At 41.9% G+C, this 17,499-nt stretch overlaps 1 protein-coding gene across 1 annotated transcript in view; it reads left to right on the top strand.

Moving 5' to 3' along the window:
* MYO3A (myosin IIIA) overlaps positions 1 to 17,499 on the top strand; it is a 187,696-nt gene that overhangs the window by 156,099 nt on the left and 14,098 nt on the right. Inside the window, exons 31-32 of the mRNA XM_024208648.1 lie at positions 1,863 to 2,826; positions 4,251 to 4,389. Coding sequence (XP_024064416.1) covers positions 1,863 to 2,826; positions 4,251 to 4,389 — 1,103 coding nt within the window. The remainder of the gene's footprint in view (positions 1 to 1,862; positions 2,827 to 4,250; positions 4,390 to 17,499) is intronic.

Consider the following 17,499-nt stretch of genomic DNA (forward strand, 5'->3'; position numbering starts at 1 on the left):
AAATTCTGCACACACGTTAATTTCTGCAAAATTCTGCACTGCGCAGAGGTACAGAATTCCCCCCAGAGTATACATTATGCTCTGCTTGAGGAGACAGAGCCTGTCCCACTCCTACCTCGTCAGAAACACCCTGAAGCCTTGGCTTTCCACGCCGATCGTGCCACAATAGCAAGCGAGCGGGACAGAGTCTTACACGCACGACTGCCCACCCCCCCCTCGGTGGTGATTTATGTTTCTACTGGCTGCTCCAGGCACCCGAACCGACCTGCCTGAGCTGCCAGGGAGAAGCACGTCACTGCTTTTGCGGCTTCCCTTTGCTTCCCCATCAGAAGTCATTTTTCTGTGGGGAAGCAAAGAAATCTGCGGGGGATATGAATTCTGCACATGCACAGTGACACAGAATTCCCCCAGGAGTATAGTTTGTTTGCTTATTTTAAAAGATGGCAGTAAACATTTTTCTTAAGTTTTGTGACCTCAGGGGAGAAGAGGCAAATATGGGGTAAAAAAAAATTAGTTGGCAATATTTTGCCCACCTGTGATTTTAATATAAACTGATACTACTGATAGGTCCTGGTCTGTGTTTGGAATAGCTCTTCTTGAGACATTTCTATACATTGCATACACTTCTTGTCTGAATCAAATAAAAGTAAAAATGGAAAGAAATTGACAATCTGAAACATAGAAACTTCCTTTTATCCATATGTTGAGATGGGTACCCAACAATAAAACAGACTCTGTTCATGAAAGTAGTTTAGGACTCTTTCCAGGCACACTATGTTGAATGGCCAGTATTTTCACAGGCTGTTCTGGGCCTGCTCAGTGTAACTCAGCCAAGTAGGCATTCATCCTCGGAAATGCCCCTCTGAGAAGCCTTCTTCTTTTTTACCTTTTTAGGCTTTGCTTTTGTGGTGTGATTATGAGTGAGCCTAGTGGGAGGTAGCGCTAGAAAGGTTTGGTAGTCTTACCCATAGGAGAAGGAAACCATTCGGGAGACCACTCACAGCCAGTAAAGACAGTGCTGGGTAAAGAAGTAGAAGGATGTGGTTAGTGTGCTGTCCTGGGACTCAGAAGACCAAAGTTCAATTCCCTGCTCCATCACAGATTCTTGTTTGACCTTGGACAAGTTGCTTAGTTTCTCTGTACCCTAGTTCACCATCTGTAAAATGGGGGTGTTGTGAGGACAAATGCATTAAAGATAGGGAGGCACTCAGATATTATGGTAATGGGGAGCCATATAAGTACCTTAGGTAGATAGAAAGGAGCTATGGAAGGACTGCACAAGCTCTTTTAAGTGGTAGTGGGTTGAACCGGGTGAAAGGCCTGGCTTGGCATTTAACCTCAGCTGATGGTGACAAAGAAGGCCCAAGGAGTGTGCCAGTTATTCCCCTGGTGTCAGGGAATATTTTCCATATGAAGTTTTATGACCTGGATCCAAATCCATGAACATTCTTTTTGCATTGCTATTTGGGCAGTGTTTTTCCTTTGGGGGATGGGTTTTGGACTGTGTGAATTACTGAGGTTTTTGTACACTGCAGGAAAATACCTGTCTTTTTTTACTATCTGTACACTTTCAGTGGATTTTTTCTGTAACCTTTATCACCTGCTCTTTTATCATCTAGATTGCCACCCTCATTGCCCTTGGGCCATTTGACGGGGATATTCTTCCAGACTTAGAATATCATTCATGTTCACAAATATGTATATTCATTCCCCATTCCTAATCTGTGCTAGATGCGCTAGCTGTTTTATTTTCATTTTTGATTGATCAAATTGTCGTTTAGTACACAAACATTGCTACAGGAAATTGTAAGGTGGTAATCTGTCTGCTATAATATTTCCCAAATGCAATATGTCTCACACAGGGAATCACTTCTGAAGAAGGAACAAACTAAAAATGCAGCCTCCATTATTGAAAAAGAAAAAGATGAGCAACCTCAAGACAATGAAGAAAACCCAGCTGTGATAACAAACTCTCCTTCTGCAGCTGAAGAGGAAGCAGCTGTTATTGTTCAGAGTAACTACAGAGGCTACAGAGAGCGTAAAAAAATAAAGGAGCAACACAGAAAACTAGCAGACCAAGTGTCTTCTCCAGTGGAAAACTTGAAACCAGAAGTAAAGTCAGTTCAAAATGTAGCGCAGGAAGCTGAGGCTGAAACAGACAGAAAAGATAAGGCAGCTATTTTCAGTCAGAGCAGCTACCCTGGACACCCAGACAGACAGAACCTAGAGGAAAAAAGGAAAATGCCTCCAAGAAGAGAGAGTGCTTGTATGAAACAAAACCCCCCATGGCAGCATCCAAAGGAAGGTAAAAAACAGGCCTCTTTGAAGCAGTCATCTAAAAAAATGACAAAACTAGGCCTCCGAGATCTGACTCATCAGGAAACAATCAGCACAGATGAGCAAAACCAACTGTCTGTTGTTGTTCAGAATAAGTATGACAGTCACTTGGAGAGAAAACATCTGACACAGGAAGGGATAATACCTGGTGAAAATAAAGGAAATATAAGGAAAGACTCAGTAAGAGGCTCACAGAAGCAAGCTGAGCCAGAAAAACAAGGTTCAGAAGACAAAGACAAGGCAGCAGTGGTAATTCAGAGTAATTATCGAGGTTACAGAAGAAGGGGGCAACTCAGAAAAGAAGGGAAATTACCTTCTAAAAGTCAAGAGAGAGCTAGTGGAGAGCCAACGGAAGTAGCACATATTCAAAATAATGATTCCAAGACAACAAAAGATAGAGAAAGGTCTAATCCTCAGGCCGAGGGCCATAAGAATCTACAGGATGGCTCAGCAAAAGAGGCTTGTGATTTGGCAGCCTTTTCAAGACAGGTAAGAAGCTTATTAAGCTAAATATTTCTTGATAACTGTAGGAAATGTGCTAAGAGCAATGCATTAGATGATAGCTCACTGAAAATGGATGCTCTGACTCATACTACTTCAAAACATACAAAACACCGAAATTAACTGTAATAAGGGGCATTCTGTTCAGGCCAGTCAGTAAGTAACATTTTAAATCACTTTATTCTGTGCATTTAAATCACTGGTCAGGAATTGAAGAGTTGGGTTTATACAGATTTTGATATTAATTTATTCTGGCAGGGTTTTTAGGCAAATCAAACTCTCACTTAGTAGTTGAATTTTGTGTGTGTGTGGTGTGGGGGTAAATCTGTTTAAAATTTGTTTTCCTTAAATTATATCAAAAAATTTCCCCCTTCCAAGCCCTGTTCTTGCATAGATGAGCTCCCACAGAATGCAAGGGATTCTTAGGGTTCACCAGTTCCTTCTACAAATACTTTCCAATGGTGTACACTAGAGCTGGCCAGAGCATGACAATTCCGTTTCGTGACAACTTCCAAGATTTTGGAATTTGGTTTTGTTCTGCATTGGAGAAAAAACAAACCCTTTTGGACATTTTCATGAAATGAACTGTATCAAAACATCCGGATTTGGATCAAAAGGGGTAGGGGTTTTTTTATTCAGGTCACTCTCTCTGGTCAAAAGTGACCAGAGCCCACCCTGAACCTCAGGAAGCTTCCTGTTGAAAACGTCATTGAAATCACTAGATTGCCACAAAATGGTTCGGCTTCAGCGAAGCAGCATAGTTTGATACGAATACATTTCCCTGAAATGTTGTGGATGAACTCCTGGCCCCGTGGAATTTAATGGCAAAGCTCCTGTTGATTTCAGTGAGACCAAGATTTCACTCTGTAAAATTCAGGTATTTTAATGGATATTATATAAAAATCTACAATTTGTGCTACAAGTGGAGAGACTGTCAGGGTTGGGGGTGGGCATTGTCCATTTTAACCTAAAACCAGAAGCCCCAGTCAAGATAAGTGGTTTTTTGAAATGCTGACATTTGCCAACTAAGGCCCTGATTCAGCAGAGTAGTGAAGTCCTTACTCGCCTGTTTAAAGTTATGCACATGCTTAACCACCTTGCTGAATAAGGTTATCATACCCGTTCCTAGTGCGTGTTCTGCACAGTTGGAACCCTGCTCTCATTGACTTCAAAGGGACTCTGCATGGACACAGACGTGAGCCTCTATGGAGCAGTTTGCAGGATCAGTTATTATTACACATGCAGTGTTTGTCACAGGGCTGTGATGGAATTATTTCATGCTTTCAAAAAAGCAGTGTACTGCATAAAAGCAGTTTGTCCAGTCTCTGTTTACCTTATTGTTCCATCTGCAGTTTCTTACCCTTGATTTACCTGGAAACATGGAGATCTCTATCTTGTATTATTTTTTTTAGATATCAAAATTATCCGAAGACTATTTGGCACTGCAGCAAAAGTTGAATGAAATGATTTTGTCGCATCAGCTGAGGCCAGTGATGCTGTCCAAAGATAAACAAACAGATGGCCGACTTTCTCCTCATGTGTGTCAATCAGGTAATATTCAACCTTCATGTTTATCAATAACATTAATGTCCCTCAGGGGCAAGTCTTGCAGCCACAGAGGGTTCCATGACAAGGATTCATAGTCATAGATTTTAAGGTTAGAAGGGACCACTAGATATTCTATTTGGACCTCCTGTAAACACAGGCCATAAAACTTTGCCCCGTTTCCCCAGCACTGAGCCCAATAACCTGTATTTGACCAAAGCATCTTCCAGAAAGGTATCCAGTTTTGATTTGATGTCATCAAGAGATGGAGAATCCATCACTTCCCTTGGTAGTTTGTTCCAATGGTTGTTCACCTTCACTGTTAAAAATAAGTGCCTTGTTTCTAATGAGAATTTGTCTGGCTTCTGACTTCAGCTTCAGCTTCCAGACATTGGCTCTTGATATGCCTTTCTGTTAGATTACAAAACCCTTTAGTACCCAGTATTTTCTCCCCATTTAAGGTACTTATACACCATAATCAAGTCAACTCCTGACCTTCATCAATGTACGGCATTTTCTCCAGCTCTCGACTCATTTTTGTGGCTCTTCTCTGTTCCCTCTCCAATTTTTCAACATCCTTTTAAAAATGTGGACACCAGAACTGGTTGCTTTATTCCAGTATCAGTCTCCCCAATACCATATCCAGAAGTAAACTCAGTTCCTACTGATTTTATACATTTATCTATTTATACATCCAAGGATCACATTAGCCCAACTTTTGTACTGGTGATCCCTTTCACATAGCAAGCCTCTGAGTGTGACCCCCTCTTATAAATTAAAAACATTTTAAAATATATTTAACACCATTATAAATGCTGGAGGCAAAGTGGGGTTTGGGATAGAGGCTGACAGCTCGCGACCCCCCGTGTAATAACCTCGCGACCCCCGAGGGGTCCCGACTCCCAGTTTGAGAACCCCCGCATTAGCCCTTTTTGCCACAGCTTCACACTGGGAGCTCATGTTGTCCATTATGACCTTTAGATCCTTTACAAGAGTCACAGCTTTCCAAGAGACAGTCCCCCATTCTGTAAGTATGACCTCCCTTCCTTGTTCCTAGATGTACGACCTTACATTTGATTATGTTAATGTATATTGGTGGAATGAGCTCAGCTACGAGGTGATCTAGCTCACTCAGTGTGAATTCCCTGTCCTCATTGTTATGTACCACTCCACCGGCTTTGTTTCATCTGTAGATTTTATCAGCAGTTATTTTATATTTACTTCCAGAATCATTGATAAAAATGTTGAATATTGTCAGGCCTAGAATCGATCCCTGTGGACTCTCCCATTCAATGATGATTCTTCATTGAGATTTGTGAGCAGTCAGCTAGCCAGTTCCTAATCCATTGATCATGTGCTCTGTTGAGATTGTATAGTGCTAATTTGTAATCATAATGTCATGTCGTACTAAGTCAAAAGCCTCAGCAAAGTCTATTACATCTACAAAGTTACCTCTACCAAACTTTTTGCCTCATCAAAGAATAAAATCAGATTTGTTTGACAAGACCTATTTTCCATAAAACCATGTGGACTGGCATTAATTATATTCCTCCCCCTTAATTATTTATTAATTGAATCCCGTATCAGTTACAGCTGCATGATAACTGGTGCAGTTCTGCTGTGCAACAGGAGACAGCCTTTGGGGGGAGGCACAGTGGTTACATACCTTCAGCACACCATGAATCTCTGGTCCTCAGAGGGCTCCCTGAATACTAGCCCATGTGGGACAGATGGGGGTAGACAATGGAAGGGCCAGAGTGAAGTCAAGGGTGTGATTGCTATGCAGATCACCAAGACCTGCCCAACATGGAGAGGTGCATATGAAGCTGTAGAGACTACTCTTGTCTTTTGGGTTAGGGTTGGCTCTGCTGAGTAGTTCCCCAGCCTGGTGGGAAGGTTTCCTCTAACCCTGGTGCATCAAGTGGTCACCATAGCCCAGGCTTAGAATTTGCCCTTCAGTGTTCAAAACATACTACAGTATCATCACTATAATATTGTGAAGGTGAGTCTCATGTACACCTAGGCCCCTTTACATACCTCTGGCAATGTGAAAGGGGCCTTAAAGTACACGTGCATGTACTTTACCCCCATTTTAAGGGCCTTTCACACTGCCAGAGTGCAATAAAGGGACCTCAGTGTAGATTAGAGTCAGGCCTTGTAAGTGTAAAGTGTAAAGGCTGTTCCTTGTTAATCCCCAGTTATTCCTGGCAGCATGCTTCTGCAACTGACTTCTGCAAGAGAGAGCAAACATCAGATGGAAAACTCCATTCCAGGATTTTGGCAGGACTTTCATTTTAGACATGTTAATGATTAGCAGGTTTATGCTGAATTCTTTATTACATTTTACTGATTTTTTGACAGTATGAGGCTAATTCCTTAGATAATATAGTATTAAAGGCTCATTCTTTGGAAAATAGCAAATGCTTCTTAAACATTTCCCTACAGAACATAGATAAGAGAGACAGGGAGAGGGAAATACAAGACCTATTTTGCCAATTAGAAAAAGATCTTCTTATTTAAAAGTGATAAAAACTCAAGTGAACCCAGGTGGAAATATATGCCAATATGTTTCTGTGAATTACAAAATGGGCCAAATTCTATCCAATTACACTGGTGTAAATCTGGAGTAGCTCCACTGAAGCCAATAAAATTACAATACTTAACACCTGATAGAGGTCCAGAAGGAGACTTTCAAAGGGACAAAGGGGAGTTAGACACCCAATTCCCATTGAAAGTCAATAGGAGTTTGGCACTTAACTCCCCTTTGTTCCTTTGAAAAACTCCCCGTGCCTGGCCTGGGTTTCTGTCCATACAACCTCATAATGCAGCCCTTATCTGTGCCTCTACTTTCCCTTTAAATGCCATGTTTTTTCTACGGCAAGATGGGTGAAAAGTATTACATCACCTCCTTTTGAACATGGTGCAAAGAATGTCACACATTTCTTTGAGTCAGACCCTGGTGCTATTGAAGTCAAAGGCAAAAGTCCCATTTAATTTTATCAGGACCATGATTTTGCCCTTTACCAAATAAAATTAAATCTGTTTCTCACCAAAAAATGTACTGTGGTTTTTAACAAAATGAGGATTTATTTCCTCTATCTACTTTCCAGACAAATGTGGGCACCTCTGACATGCCAGCATTTGATCCTTTTTTGCACCAAATGTGATAGTTTGAGGAATAATACATCTGAGAGCTCTGATCCATAAACAAAACATAATTTTTTTTTTTTTTTTTACTTAAAGTGTAAAAGCTTTTTTTGTTTGTTTGCTTGTGTGTTTGACTAAGGCACAATTAACTGCCTTTGGAAAAGTGCCAGACATACCTTTCAAACATTCAAGACACAGCAAAAATGGTATAAAAGGCCTGTAAGCTCATGGTCATAAACATAGAGAAATTCATACTTTATAGTCAAGCTATGCCCTTTCCAAAAGGGCTCATGCAAATTCTCCAGAAGAACGGTCAGATTCTAAAAGAAGTTTGATTTCCTGTGCTTGGATTTTGATTAAATTGCTACGGTCAGCAAATAGGCAAGGTAAGTGCAGCGTGTGGAGAGGAGATACTATTTAAAGTGGATGCAGTTCAAGGGCAAAATTGGGAGAATGGGCACAAGTTTACTGAGAACAGAACAGAACAAGAATGTAAAGCAAAGCGCAGCCACAGTTGCTCTCCTGACCATGGACAGCCCCTTAAGCCTAATCAAACATGAAACCGTATTTTCTACCGTGTCAGACCAAATGATCATTCTAGCCTATAAACTCCTAGCCAGCTGACTAACATGTCAGTTAATGCTCTACTCCTTTAAAGAGAAACCCCAGCAAACCAATCCCCTGTCACTTTCTCCAAGAGGGTTTCTAAACAAACTATACCCTCCTTCCCCAATCAACAGGATTGGAAGACAGTGACTACTTCCCGGTAAAAGAAGTTTGAAAATTGCTTTACAAGTTACCCACCTATAAGTGCTAACCACCCACAACCACACAACACTTTGATCAAAACTATGAATTTAGGGCCCAATTTTCCAGGCCATTAAGGTAGCTTTGTTATGGGTCACAAAACTGTCTTAAAGCTGGTGACTCCAGCCAGTGTAGGATTCTCCCTACCTATGAGAATCCTGGTATGGTATAGAGCTGCTCAGCTGCTTCTACTCAACCCTCTCCCATTGCTGGTGCATTCCTGGTCCATTTCACACCAGGTCCCGCCCATCGTTATGAACTTGTAGCCATGGGTGGCAGGTGAAACCCTCCTTCAGGGAGCCTAACCCACCGACCCTGCCACTTCTCCCCGCCATGGCCAGAGGAGCCCCCAGGCTCCCACACACACTACCGGAGGAGCCCCAGCCCGGCCAGCCCCAGCACCAGGCCACCAGCCAGCCCCAGCCACTAGCCCAACTCCCGGGCCAAGCCACTGGTAGGCCCGAGTTCCAGGCCACCGGCTGGAATTGTGGCCCTGCCGGCTTCAGGGGAGAGGGGGAGGAAAGCGAGGCCTCAGGTGGAACCTGGGCAGGCCATGGCCTGGGTTAGGGGAGGCTTAGCCTGCCCTGGCCTTTGATACCCACCACCCATGCTTGTAGCCTTGGAATCCTTGCCACTTGGTTGTGGGTTTTTTTAACAAAAAATTTTTTTAAATTTATTTTACAAAAGATTAACCTAATATGGTGTGGAGATCACTGAGTGGGGAGATCAAACTCCTGGGAACTAAAAAGTATATCTGCTGATTGTAAAACAAGAATCTCCTTTTATTGAGGACAATGATGCAGCATATTGAGAAGTGTTCCTCTGAGAGGAGGCTCTTTGTCTCAGAGATGCCATAAACACGTTGTGATGTGTGTCAGCTGACTACCCAGGATTTCATTGATTACCAGAACAATATATTGCACCATCTTAATTTAAATGAAACAAGCACTGAAACAGTTTCCTTACCTTGTCAAATCTTTTTTTTAAACTTTCCCTTTATTTTTAGTAGTTTACGTTTAACACAGTACTGTATTTGCTTTTTCTTTCTTTCTTTTGTTTGTTTGTTTGTTTGTTTGTTTCTGCTGCTATCTGACTGCGTATTTCTGGTTCGAAATGCGGTGTGTGGTTGACCAGTTAGTTCGTAACTGTAGTGTTCGTAACTCAGAGGTTCAATTGTATATGCTAAACTTGCATGTTCTGTGTAGTTGACACTAGCAGTTCCTACTAACTAGCAGTTCCTACTTAAGTGATGCTACTTATCACAATAAAGCTAACAAGGATAGCTTCTGCCAGACAATGAACTGTCAAAGGGTGGTTTTATAAGCGTAAAGGAAGCTTGACTGGGCTAAAGCTGGGACCAGGGAGTCAGGAGTTCTATTCACCCGTTATGTATGAAATTCTATTAATTCTCCTGAACCTGATGTGCTTTGGGTGTGAAGCCCATCTGGAGTTCCACAGCCCAGCGGGGCTCCACCCCGTGCAATACTGCTCCAATTTTGAGGGAGAATTAACCCTCATCAGTTCTTAGAACGTTTGTTAAAGGATGATTAATGCTACATTTGAATAGTGATGAAGAGAAGAGCAGGGAGAGGGAGGAGGAGGGGGTTCAGATTTGCTTGGGGAATGTTTTTATGCAGACTGGGAATCCTGTCCTGTACACCAAGCAAAGCTCCTGTATCAGCTGGGCATAAACAGGAGTGTGCAATATATTAAAATAAGAGAAAATACTGGAGTAATTACAAAGCTTGAAAGTCAAATAGTTTGAATCTAGGCATAGCAGAACTAGCTTCAGTAAGATATGTATCTTAACAATAGCCCTGTACATCCCAATAAGTGTTCATTTACTATAGCTGCATATTATCTGAAATGGGCATGCAGAATACATATGGGAAATATGGGCTTCCATTTAAGTACTTACTGTATACAAAACATTACCAATTGGTTTGCACTTTTTCTTTCTGAATGTACTGTATGTAAAAATGCACTGTAGATTAGTAAGAAATGTACTTCTATTTCAGCTGCTTCTTTTGTTGAATTATTGTGTCCCATTCTGGTGTGTAGTGACCTTCATGTCCACAGAACAAAGATACTGCACACAAGCATCAGTTATCTAGAAACAATCCCTAAAACTGAATTCTGAATTTTTCTTCATAAAAATCATGGGTAGCTCTAGAAAAAAAAATCAGAACCAATAAACTAAGCTATCTATAGTATGGCTAACTAAGCCAGACATATATGGTCTATCACTAAGTGATATACTGTTTATAATACGGAAAGAAGCCTTGCCATCTTCTTTCCTACTCATTTTGAAGCAATGATTTTATTTTTATTTAGTGCAGTTTTCACACTGAGTGGCTCCCTTGCTGTTCTGTCCCCAATAAAGGCATTAATCAGTGGATGGCAATGATTGCCGACCCTTTGCTTGTCTTTAAATCAGATGACATTTAGATTTATATAATTACTATGATGATTTAAATGATAATTGTACACATTTTCCTCAACATCACTTGTTTAATGTGTCATTTTACAGCTGTATGCATGAATCTAGAATTGCATTTTGTATGCCAAACAGGAACGCGTCTGCCTTTATCTACGAATAGACTGGCATTGTTCATTTTGACAGCTTAGCAGCTCCAAAGATAACATTTTTATACTTTGCAGAAAATGATTTCTACTAATCACAGAAGGTAAGGGGCTGCAGGAGAACTGGCTGATGTGGTTGTGCCAATGTAAAAGGTTTTAAAGTATGTTCAGTTTAATAAAAAAAATGCAAAATATGCAGTTTTTTTCAAAATACATCTGTGTCGAGAAGGCCAAAGTAATCTTATTTCAGCAGGTTTTTTAAATAGGCTGTAAAAGAACTTTGGTCCAGTTTTACAAAAAGGCATGAGGCAATCCGTGCAAGGTTCCTGGAATGAACCAGTCTCCATAGGCTGGTCACTAGCAGGATTTACAGAATATATCTCTTTCCAGGAAAACGATGATGCCCATCACCTCAAGTACCTAAATGGAAGATCAAATGCAAAAGCTCCACTAAAGAATTTTCTACTTTTAGGGTGAAATTCAAATGGGTGCAAAAGATCCACTCCAGATTACCCCCTCTTGGTCCTGGCAAAGCATGAGGAGCTCTGATACATCTGAGGAACTAGCCCAGTATGCAAGGGAGTGAAGATTCAGGTGTTTTGGCCCTGATTTGGGCTTATGTTCCTTCTGCTTTAAGCTGTCAGAATGCAGGTATAACTAGCTTCTCGGGAGTTACCCAGATGTTGGGGGAATCTCTAGATGGCATAGGACCAGCAGAACAGCCCTGTTCGGTCCCCTTCCGAACAACCCTCCAGCAGAGGGGCATGGCTAGGGAAAGTGACGCAACCAACTCCTTCTGCTGTCCAGTCATTTTTTGGCTGCTGTAATGGTCCTGTGATGGGCTGTACCTGGCCTTTGCAGCTCCCTACAGGGGGCCCTGCAGTCCTACTACACCAGACCCCAGAAAGCAGCGAGGTGGGAGGAAAAGAGCAGTAAAGGTAGATCCTCCAACCTTGCCTAGAGAGACCTCACTGAAGCAGCCATCTTGGAAGCTAGAGAGACCTGATCCTCCAAGGGCCAGAAGGACTAGTGACAGCCAATCAGAGCCCAGCAGGCCCAGATAAAAGAAGTTGAGTGGCCTAGAAGGTCAGTTCCTAGTTGGGACCAGAGGTGTGAGGAAGGGTCCTCTGCTCTGGCCAGAAGCTCAAGGAACAGCCAGAGTTTGTATCTGGTTGTATTTTGCATAGCTGGGTTTTCAGAAAGAGGACCCAAGACCCTTAACCCTGAGATAAAGGTGAAGCCAAAAGGGGCCAGGTGGGAAGAGGCCCAGGGAAGAAGCAGGAACTAATTGAATTGAGCCATATCTGGCTGCTGTTTAGAGGGTCCGTGGGGTGGAACCTGGAGTTGGGTGGGCCTGGATTCCTCTATCAGCCGCAGGTAAATTGGCAGAAACCCTAAGAAGGGGACAGGACTTATTTGGGAGCATGAAGAAAGGGCAGAATTCAATGGGCCCAGAGCCAGGGCTGAAGACTGTAGTGAGGGCAAAATAGATTATTCATTGGACTCTTTACTACCCCAGAAGGACTTTGTGACTCAGCCAGAGGGCCAACCCACTGAAGACACACCAACATCCACCTGCAGGCAAGCCAGGAGTGATAAAAGGACTGTGGTGCTACACCCTGCCACTTGGAGGCGCTCCAGAGATTAGCGCCCCTTCAGAGGCCCTTTAGGTGCTGTGGCAGCCAAGTGTCAGTTAAAGCAGCCAGTAGCAACCCTAGCTGTTTTGCTGATGGAAAACATTTTTGGTTCCCCCACTCACCCAAGCAACAGCTCACCTGCTCGCTCACCCCTAGAACCAGCCCTGAAAGCAACCCTCTGGAAGCTCTAGTTTATGCTGGGAACTGGACAGATCCCTGGCAGGGCACAGAATCCAGAGGGCCAGACAGGTGGTATACAGCCACTTTGTCCCGTCCATCCCATCCTGGGCTTCACCGATCTCAGATTACAAGCAGCTCAGAGACAGGGCATTCGTTTCTACAAGGGATTTAATGTTGTGCTAGTCCTAAATGTGGTATGCCCAGAGCATGATCCTGAAAGAGGCTCAGCACCTTCACCTCCCATTTAAGTCAGTAGAAGTTGACAGCACTTAGTCCATTGCAGGATTGAGCTCTCAGTTCTGGACCGCTGCCAAAATATCAATACACCAGGAATCTGCAGCTACTGCTGAGCCTGCAGAGGGAGTGATATTTACTGACCTTCTTCAAGCTTTTCTTACTTCGGCAGTTGGTACTTGAATATTTCAAACTAATGCACAGATGCTCACCCCAATTTCTAGAGAATTCCTGCTGCCTTGCTCAGAACATGTACAAATAGCTGTGAACATAGGTGCCGACACTGTAGGTGCTCCAGGGCTCAAGCACCGACCGAAAAAAATAGGGGATGCTTAGCACCCGCAGGGCCAGATTAATCTTTTGTGGGCCCCAGCGCCCTCACTGTGACCCCGCCCCTGCTCTGCCTGTGCTCCGCCCCAAAGCCCCAGCCCCGCTCAGCCTCTTCCCCCCTCCAACCCCCACCTGCCGCTTGTGTGGGCTGAGGAGGCAGAGAGGAGCACCCACCAGCGAAAACAAAAGTCAGCGCCTGTAGATGGTCCAAATCCTGAAGTCTATATTCTTTTTTTTTTTTTTTTTGGTCAGTCAGTGCTTTGCCTGAATAAGGGCGAAGTAATGAAGTAGGAAGGCCTTTGAGTTAACTCTCTCACCTTTGTTTAGTTTTGGTTGCTTGGTGCCAGACAATACAACAAAATTGTAGATTCTAATATCTTTAATTTCCTAACAGAACTGTTAAACATTTCTTAACATTAACTGCCAACCATCCTGCTCACATACTCGATCAGTGAATTTGCCACCTTGATCCTATATAAATCTATGCCATACTTTTGGAATCCAAACTTGTCCTTCTTAAACATTTGAGTATCACTTGCACAAACATAAATTTTGATAGGGTGTTTCATGCCCATAAAGCACAAAAGATTTGCCTTCCTGAGCATAGATTATAGTGAACGGTATTGTTAAGGTTCCAAAAAAAAAAAAAATCTAAGTCACTAAAGCAAAACCTCCTTGTTTTAGCTATTGATTGTGATTGTATTCATGGTGTGCACTCATGCTGTCTGAACAGAATCATTTTTTAGCTGTTCAGCTGTATTCCTAATGGTAGAATCTCAATAAATGTAATGTTTTATGTAATATTAACATTTTTTATTCTAAATTCTCCTTATCCACTAAATTTTTTCCCTACTGATACATCCATGTATGTCACTGATGGTGGCCTGTTTGCATAACAGCCATGGTGTATAGAGTGGAGAGTCAGGAGATGTAGCTTCTATTCCTGACTGTGCTAATGACTTGCTGTCACGTAACCTTGAGCAAGTCACTTAACCTTTCTGTGTCTCTGTTACCCCATCAGTAAAATAGGGATAATAATGCTCACCCATCTTTGTAAAGTGTAATGAAACCTGGAGATTAAAAGTGCCATAGGAGTGCCAGTAGCACCTGAATACCAGAGAGATAGGTGCTTTAGAAATATTTAAATTAGCTATAAAGTATTATTTTTCCTTTCAAATATGCAGAAATAAAGCCCAGCTGGTCAGCTCCTCCTAAATGCACGTGAAACCCTGGACAAAATTATGCCATCTTGTAATTTACTATGGAGAGATCAGGTACCATGAGAGACCCTTTTCTGAGTAACAGACTCTAGAAGCAAAGTTTAATGGGCCTGATAGAAAGGGATGATTTTCCTCCTGCTTTCTGTCTCATCACCCACTGCAATGGTGTGCTGAATGTCTGGAAAACAAGCACACAGAAATTCATCTTCTCTAAGGTTCATGAATCTAATTTGCCTTCCAACCAAAACCTAGTAAGTAAAAGTTCTCTGGTCGTATTGACAACTAATGAAAAGCAGATTTCATTACTCTATGCATAATGAGTTGTCCCATATTACAAATACCAACTACAGTATTTGTATTTCATAAGAAAAGAACACACAAAACTAAGAGCAGAAAGAAATCTATTAACCACTAGTTGACTCTCTGGGTAAGTGAACTAAATTCTGGGTAGGGCTAAATTCACCTCTGGTGTAACTCCATGTGAATCAATGGAGTTACATCTTGGATAATTCAAAAAATAAATCCAGACACATCTGTGGCTTTCTTTGGAACTTCACAAAGAAGGGAAATTCAGAGTTTTAGGGTTATAATCTTAAAGGGCCTGCTGTTCTCCAGAATAATAATTCAGTCCCCTAACTTCTTTTTTCATAGTTTCTAGTGTCCATACTGCAGCATGTAAAGCCCCTGAAACCAACTTCATCACTGCTATGGCTCCTAATTTCAATTACTACTACTCAAGTTCTCCTCTCAGTTACACTGGTGTTCCTCAAATCTGGAGTTACTCCATCGACTTCAGATTTACACCAGTGTAACTGAAAGTAGAATTTGGCCTATCAGTTTGCATCTCCAAGGTATTATAGTAATTGCACAGTTAGCCTCTGTGGTATGTAACAGGAAGTGATGTATTGAAAGAGAAAATGTCTATAGCAGCTGGTAGTGGAGCTAGCAGAGGCTGCTTGGAACTTGCAAGAATTGTGCTTAATCCCATTGGGGCTGAATATATAGAAGGAGAGCTCCATTTGATGAAAAGCCAGGAAATAAAGATTTCCAGACTCAGGAGATTTATAGGAGTTGGAAAAAATGGAGGAAGGCGGAAGTAACCTGAACCAATTGAACCCTCATCTCATCCATGAAGCAAGGGCATGCAAGTCAAATTTAGATATGTATATGGAAAGTATAATATAGACATTTATGTTGGCAGATTTTTCCAAATGATTTAGGTCTAGGTAAAAAGATGCTCTTGTTAGCAATATAATTTTCAGTAATCAAAGCAAGTTGTCTTACTGAGACCTTATGATTGTTAAAATAATTTTTCTGAGTGTAGGAAGAGTAATTTTCAGCGCAGTTATGCAGAGGAGTGACTCTCTCAGCTAATTTCGACTGGAATAGTTTTCATCTGAAAGAAAAGTATACTGTAGGTCTTTGACAGTGATGATGTGTCAGATAAGATCATGAATAATGTGATAGCAGGTAGGGTAATGATCTCTTGTGTGAATATAAAAACAACAGATCTACTTTCTTGGGCTTTTCCTAGTGCTCCACATTTTTGTTCATTTTTTCCAGATTTTCATGTGATCATAGCAATCACTCAGATACAATTTTTGAAAACATATAACAGAGTTTTTATTATAGTTAATTAAACTACTTTTATCATTTTAGGTTATCATTTCTGATTTAGACTCCTGATGTGTTTGCAAATAAAATACAATGGGATTGACTCTATCTTCTGTGTAAGTCAACCATAACGCCACTGAAGCCAATTGAATTGCCCCAGTGTAAAACCAGCATCATAACAAGAGTAGAATCAGTAAAGTAGAATGTATCTATATTAGGCCCAGTATATCTGTTTAAATGAAACTATGATTCATATTTAATCTCAATTTAGTAAAATGAATTAGTTGTATGTAAATTTCATTGTCTAAAGTGAATTATCTATACCCTGACTTTGAAAAATACCATTGTTCTCTTAAAGGTAAAATGTTGAGATAATAGTCCATTCATTACATTAGGAGCAGTTTGCATTTCAGATAAGAAGCTGAAACAATAAATGGAATCATTACCCTATTACAGTTTAAATTAACATTATTCCTTCTGGCTCCTCAATATACCAGTGACCTTTACAAGCCTTATTTATCACACATAACAAAAAACGTATACAGCTAATTTTCCAGGCGCCAACACTGATGATCATTTCTCATTATAACTACTTGTGCCACATTCTTAATTTAAAAGGTGTTATGATGTAGGTAGAATAGATTTTACTTCCCCAGAGTAAAATAAACAAAAGTTTCTGGGAGCTATTAGGATATATCTACACTGCAATTAGACACCCATACCTGGCCCATGCCAGGTGATTCAGGCTTTTGGGAGTCAGACTAAAGGGCTGTTTAATTGCGGTGTAGACATTTGAGCTTGGGCTGGAGCCCAGGCTCTAGGACCCTGCAAGGAGGGTCCCAGAGTTAGGGCTGCAGCCCAAGCACGGATGTCCCCGCAGCCCAAGCCCTGTGAGCCCAAGTCAGCTGGCATGAGCCATCCCCAGGTTTTTAATTTCAGTGCAGACATACCCTTAGAGAACAAAATGTATTCTTTCCTTCCTTACCCACCTGAGTGTTGTTAGCACTCTGGTTCATGGGCAAAACTCACTTCAGGTAGAACAGCAGTACTTCAATGGATTACCATTGCAGCGGAATATACTTTCAGTAGTTAGCAATGTGAATAAGCCATTGTGGGGCAGATTCTGTCCCCAAGTACAATATCCATGTATGGGCCAGGAAACTCAGAAGTTTCCCTCATGGAGTTTCCTCTGAATTATTTTGTTGTGGGACAGGGAAGACCAGGGGCCCAGCCTAAAACCTGGCCAGTCTTGAAGATATACTGGGACACAATGCCATCCGTGCAGAGCAGGGCCGGCTCTGGCTTTTTCGCCGCCCCAGGCGAAAAAGCCTCCGGCCGCCGCCCCCCCCCCGCGGGGGGGGGGG

Source organism: Terrapene carolina, unplaced genomic scaffold (genome assembly GCF_002925995.2).
Source record: "Terrapene carolina triunguis isolate 2854851 unplaced genomic scaffold, T_m_triunguis-2.0 Scaffold84, whole genome shotgun sequence".
NCBI classification, from domain to species: Eukaryota; Metazoa; Chordata; order Testudines; family Emydidae; genus Terrapene; species Terrapene triunguis.